Raw genomic sequence first — 6,707 nt, 5'->3', positions numbered from 1 at the left:
AACGGCCACAGGCATTCACCAGCTTGGCCCTTCACACTCTTGCTTTGCCATGCCAATTTTGTAGCCATTTAAAAAAATGAAACTAATGCATCTATGAGACCAGGAAGTGGTAAAGGTATCTATGACTCCAAATGCATCCTGGCAGAAAAGGAAAAAAAAATGTAAGGGACTGGATCTTAGAGTCCTAACTCAAGTGAAACGCTTGTTCAGCAATGGAATTGGATTGTACAATTTTATTTGCTTTTATGAAAAAAAGTTGCTATACCAACTGTAATGATCAACTTGTAACTCCAGGCAGGTTTCAGTCTGATCCTCCTGGGAACTACTTTTTAAAATCTAGAATGTTTGAGCCAGAAGAGCTTCCAGAACATAGAACATCCTGCAGTGAGAGAGAACTTAGAACTGAAAGAGACTTTCAAACATGGAATTTTAGAACTGGAGGGGGCCTCAGAGATCACCTTGTACAGTGACATCTAAAGACCCAGACAGGACCAGTGACTTGCCCATGGTCATACAGCAAGTAGATGGCAAGGTCAGGGCTATAACCCAGAATTCCTGCCTGCTAGTAGAGTGCTTTGGTTCTCAAAATCATAAGAAAACGGCCTACCTTATTACGGTACCTTTTTATTGTTTTTGTTTTTAATCCTGACTAATTCATCCTCCCATTAATCTCTCTAGCCATCTTCTGTCTTCCCACTGCCCTCCCCACCACCCCCAATTGTCCTCTTGGCCTGCGTAAACTCTTAGAACATAAATCAGTTAACAGCCTAAATTATACCTAGTTAGGTAAAACTAGAAACAAAGTTATGTATTCAAGAGCTAAATATAAAGTATTTCTGACCAATCCTAATTGAAAGACTGTAGAGTCCTTTTTTGAGCCTGTATAGAAAAGACCCTAGAGCACATCACATTAGTAAATAGTTGCATTCACCAAGTACGATATAATGTGACATTTCATGTTCTGTGGAAGAACACATTCTATCTTGAATAAAGCTAACCAGATTTTTTTATAAACTATTGTAGCTTAAACATACAAGAATTTTTAGTTTTATTAATATCAAAAACGTGTCCAACCATGTTTCTTCATACATTTGTTAGAAGGAGGAAGGAATAATGATGATTTTCTTTGGCACCCAACTGACCTTCCATTTCTTGAGTACATTGGCTTAAAATCCAACAGCCAAATGGGGAAACTATAAAGGAAAGAAAAAAAGTGAATGGGTATTTTCTTTCTTATGTATGTCCATAATGCTGTCAGTTGGATGTATTTTGATATACAGTGACCTAAATGAAGTACCTTGACCTTTTCTGACCAGATGCCCACTGTCTCAGCTTGGTATTATTAGATGATGACCCACTCCCTCCACCGTGTCCCCAGAACTGTACCAGACAGTCCTCCAGCCAGTCTGAAATGAGGGGTGTCAGACCACAGAGAAGCAACACCAGCATTATACATGGTCACCCAGGCTGTCAGAACTGGCAGGGTCTTTAGGACATAGAATGTTGGGGCTAGAAGGGGAAAAATCCTATAGAACCCTTCTCAGAATCATGTTTTAAATGTATAAAACACATAGAATTACAAAGAAAACCAACCATATAAAAATATAATTTATTAAAAACTTTTTTAAACATTTATGAACTTCTGGTTAAGAACCCCTGATCTAGACTGATCTTATTTTACATAATTATTTAAACTCTTTATTTTGCAGATGAGGAAAGTGAGGCCCACAGGGAAAGTGGCTTGGCCAAGGGTCTATATGTGTAGCCAGTTCATGGAAGGGCCAGGTCTCTTGCCTCCCCTTCTCACCACCACCACCCCAGAACAACACCCCACCTTACTCAGACAGCATGGAGGCAGTACCACTTCCTGTTTCCTGGGTAATGGCCCTGTTCTGTCGTCCTAGCATTCACGCTTTTCCCAGAAGCCATGTTGTGAGAGCTAGCAATTCACAGAAGAGCAGCTAGAGCTGGGACACATTCTGTTTTCATACCAGAGTAGGAGCAGTTATTTATATTCCTTAGCAAGAACATTGTTTCCAAATAGACTGCAAATGCATATTCAGAAGCTGCAGAATGCTGTAATTCTTTCAGAGAATTTTAAAGATGGGATGTTCTAGGCCTGTCCTGTCCTGTTCTTTCCCACCATGGAAAGTCAGTGGGAAAAACAAAATAAAACATGATGGAATGGGAAAAGACCATTGGCTTTGGAATCCAGGGACTGGGTCTTGAATCTCAGCCATGCTGTATAACTTTAGGGAGATAAACTCTAGGCCTCACTTTCCTCTTCTCTAAAAAAGGAGGGGTGGAGTAGATTATCTCTAAGGGCCCTTTAGGGTCTAACCATCTGTCCTTGCCGCTGCCTCAAGTCATCAAGCATTTATCAAGCACCTATGTGCCAGGCTCTGTGCTAAGCTCTGGGGCTACAAAGACAATTAAGGAGCTCATGGGAGAGACTACATTCAAACAACTATGTACAGACAAGATGCATACAGGATAAATTGGAAATTAGGGGAAGGCTTTTGCAGAAGATAGGATTTTAGTTGAGACTTGAGGGAAAGACGCTAGAGGTAAAGATGAGAGAATTCCAGGCACTGGAAATGCTCTGTGCAAATGCACACACAATCAAGAGAGGGAGGGTCTTGTTTGGGGACAGCAAGATAGCAGACTGGGGTGGGCAGAGGCAGAAGCAGGGAGGAGTAAAGCATAGAAAGGCTCTAAAGGTAGGAAGGGCCTGGGTTGTGAAGGGCTTTGAGTACCAAGGAGAAGATTCTGTATTTGATCCTGGAGGTAAAGGGGAACCACTAGGATTTATTGGGGTGCCCTGGTCAGCTGTGCTTTAGGAGTGGAGTGAGGAGAGACTCGGGGCAGAGAAACCAGCAGGCTATTGCAATAGGAGGGAGGGAGGAAAAGGGAATAAACACCTACTGTGTGCCCAGCACCATGCTAAGTGCTTTGCAGAGTTCCAGTCTTGGCCTCCCACCCTTACTGTGTGACCCTGGGCAAGTCACTTAACCTCTGTTTGTCTCAGTTTCTGCTAAGTGGGGATAATAATAATAGCACTACCAGGGTAACTGTGGAAATCAAAAGAGCTGATACTTGTAATAATAACAGCTCACAGAGGTATAGAATTGGGAGTTCTTGGTATCGGCACAGTCACCTATCGGGAATCCACTCTGCTAGACAGTCAATATGGGGCATGGTGAATTCCTACAGGGAGGCCACTTCTTGTGCCTCTTCTCATTTGGAACATTTCTCATTGTCTTCGGAGGACTTAGCTCTGCAGCAGGAGGAACTAACTGCCTGGCTGGACCCACTACCTACCTAACATGGACACATTTCAGATTGCAGCTGGCTAGCTGGTTCTGCTTTGGAAGGAAATTAAAAAGACCAGCTTCCAACCAAGGTTATGTTGTGTGTTCCTGTCCCTCTTATCCTTCCCCATTCTCTGCTCACCATTCCTGGTGCTGGCTCCTTCCCATAATTCAGGTCCTCTTTACCTCTTACCTGGAGGACAGGTATACCTTGTGTTATTGCTGCTTCTCGGAAACTGCATTTTTTTACAGACTGAAGGTTTGGGACAACCTTGTGTCAAGCAAGTCTGTTGGTGCCATTTTCCCAATAGCATGTGAACACATTGTTTCTCTTTATCACGTTTTGATAATTCTCACAATTTTTCAGACTTTTTCATTATTACTGTATCTGTCATGGTGGTCTGTGACCAATGATCTCTGATGTTGCTGTTGTAATTGTTTTGGGGCATCACAAACTGTTCATATAAGACTGAACTTAATCGATAAATATTATATGTGTTCTGACTACTCAAAACCACTCCTTCCAGTCTCTCTCCCTCTGTTCAAGCTTTCCTAGTCCCCAAGACACAACAATATTGAAATTTAGGCCAATTAGTAACCCTGCAAGGGTGTTCAAGGGAAAGGAGTCAATTGATGAGATGTGGCAAACTTCAGCTTTGTCTTATTTTAAGAAATTGTCACAGACTCCCTAACCTTCAGCAACCCCCACCCAGATCAGTCAGCAGCCATTGACATAGAGGCAAGACCTTCCACCAGCAAAAAGATTATGACTCACTGACGCCTCAGATCATGGTTAGCATTTTTTAGCAATAGAGTATTTTTTTAAACTAAAGTACATACATTGGGTTTTTTATAAGACATAATACTACAGCACGCTTAATAGATTATAGTATAATTTAAACATAATTTTTATATGTACTAGGAAACAAAAAAATGTATGTGACTTATTGCTATATTTGCTTTATTGCTTTATTACAGTGGTCTGGAACTGAACGCACAATTGTCTCCTAGATATGCCTGTATTCTAATAGTCTCCTGATCACTCTCCCAGCCTCCACTGTCCCATCCTCACCTCTCAATCCATTTTGCACACAGCTGCCTACCCAGTGCAACCCAGCACTTATTAAGCTACTACTGTATGATGAGCACAGGGCTAGATGCTGGAGACACAAAGGAAAAACCAAACAAACCAGGCCCTGAGGGGAGTTGGGAGTGTGCCGGGGTAGAACAGAGATAGAATATATAAGTAAAAGTGCAAACAACTATATACAAAGAAGATAGAGGATAAATTGAAGATAATCAACACAGGGAAGGCACTAGTGTTAAGGGGCATCAGAGAAATGCTTGTTGATTGACTAACAGAAGGAGACCCAAAGGAAGTTTCATTTGGAAGTAAACAACTATTCACCAACTAGGGCAGCAGTGGGATCTTTATAGATTTTAACCCTTTCTCCCTCCAACCCATCTTTTTATTTACTCTCATGAGCTTCCTAAAAATAGATATACCTAGAGAGCCCAAGGGCAGCTAAGATAGAGTACTAGGCCCGGAGTCCCAAAGACCTGAGTTCAAATGAGGCATCAGACACTAGCCCTGTGACCCTGAACAAGTCACCTCCCCCTTTTGCCTCCGTTTCCTTATCTGTAAAATGAACTGGAGAAGGAAATAGCAAAGCCACTCCAGTGTCTTTGCCAAGAAAACCCCAAATGGGGTCATAAAGAGTCAGACACGACTGAAATGAATGAACACCAACCAAGAGGTCCCAAGTTGGGGATATGCTTAGATTATGACTCATAAAATGTTAAAGCTAGGGTTCAAATATTGGAACAAAGACTGTTTGTTAAAAGACAGCATTAGAGCTGGAAAGGACCTAGAACAGAGAATGCAAAGAAAAAAAAATTGAAGTTGGAGCTAGACGTCAGGACACAGAATGTTAAAACTGGAAGAGCTCTTAGTAAATAGAATGCTAAAACTGAAATAGACCTTAGAATGTCAGAGCTGGGAGAAAACTTCAGAAATAGGACCTGAGAACATAGAAGGATGGCCCAGAGACAAGGCAAATGACCCATTGAAAGTGACTGGGGTGGGGCAGCTAGGTGATGCAGTGGACCAAGTGTTGGTCCTCAAGGCAGGAGGACCTGAGTTCAAATCTGTGCAACCCTGGGGAAAGTCACCTAAACCCAATTGACTTCCCCCTCCCCACCAAAAAAAGTGACTGGGGCCCCTAGAGATGGGAGATGGAGAGTGAAGGACTTACCTCCCAAAAAGCTTGGTCATCAAAGTATTTAGCAGCAGGTGGTGCCTTCCATAGGTTGAGACGTAAAATTACACCTGTTTAAGAATACATACCAAAAGGTCAACCATTCCTTCTATGGAGTTTCATATCCATCCTCTCTAGATCAGTCAGACTATTGAAATCCCCTAGGTGGCGCCTTGGTGGGGAGCCCCATTTCCTACCATCAGGTGTCCCAGGAAAAAGCCCTGGTTTTCGTTGGTTGGGGCTAATTGCTTCTAAAAGGAACTGGCAAAGGCAATTGTCTAAGAGGATTTGGATTACACCAAAAGGACTTTGGAAGTCGTATATCTGTCACCCTTCCAGGGACAAGATACAAAAAGTTCTTTTGAGAGGATGTGCCATTTACAAGTTGACCCATTTAAAAGACAAAACATTTAAATGAAGCCACTTTATCCAAAGCTTCTTTACTGAATCTGGGAGCTGAACTGTACAAAGATCCCCAAACCTTCCCCTAGGGCCTCAAATGTCAAAGGGCCACACTTGAGGACCTGGAGGGCCACATGTGGCCTCAAGGCCTCGGGTTCCTCACACTTGCTAGACCCTCATCTTAGCTCCTGCATAGTTGTTTATAAATGCTCCATAGATACCACCCCACCTACCTCACCAGAGGCTTTCCAATGACCCTTTAGACTCCTCAGGGCCCCACTGAAATACCAGGCCCTTTCCTTGTTGTCCTTCTGGTGGGCCACCTCCTTTCCCAGTTATCTGTATTTTCTCTGACATCATTTGTGCTACTTTTCTGAGGTAAAGTACCATGGGTAAAATACTACCTCTACTTACACCAGCTATACATCTCTCCATTGTTCATCAGGCCATACAAGCATAGGCTTTAGAGCTAGAAGGGGGCTTCAGCATCCATGAGCTTTGGGCTTATGTAATGGGAATGTAAATTTTAAATATCTTCCCTGCCCCTAGGCTAAAGTGCACCTGGAGCCTGGGGTGGGAGGCTTGTTTTTCAGTAGATACTTTTTGATTGGCCAGTGAGTCAATAAGGTTGTTACATTCTCTGAGCCAGGAGAAGGCTATATAAGCCCTGATGTACACATCATGTACACTTGCTTTGTTTTGGGGCTCACTTTGAGAAGTGTTCTGTGATTTGATC

At 42.7% G+C, this 6,707-nt stretch overlaps 1 protein-coding gene across 2 annotated transcripts in view; it reads right to left on the bottom strand.

The window, feature by feature from the left end:
• Positions 1–1,033: 1,033 nt before the first annotated feature.
• Positions 1,034–6,707, bottom strand: part of LOC138154347 (RH-like protein) — a 27,672-nt gene continuing 21,998 nt past the window's right edge. For both annotated transcript variants that reach the window (XM_069079052.1, XM_069079050.1), the window contains 2 exons: positions 5,567–5,640; positions 1,034–1,193 (listed from right to left, as the gene is read on the bottom strand). In XM_069079052.1, the coding sequence (XP_068935153.1) occupies positions 1,167–1,193; positions 5,567–5,640 (101 nt within the window). In that variant the 3' untranslated portion in view covers positions 1,034–1,166. The remainder of the gene's footprint in view (positions 1,194–5,566; positions 5,641–6,707) is intronic.

The sequence above is a fragment of the Petaurus breviceps genome, unplaced genomic scaffold (assembly GCF_028583685.1).
Source record: "Petaurus breviceps papuanus isolate PSGF00001 unplaced genomic scaffold, PetGlider_PUasm1.0 91041, whole genome shotgun sequence".
Lineage (NCBI taxonomy): Eukaryota > Metazoa > Chordata > Mammalia > Diprotodontia > Petauridae > Petaurus > Petaurus breviceps.
Note: the sequence above shows the minus strand (reverse complement) of the source record. Positions and strands in the feature narration are given on the sequence as shown.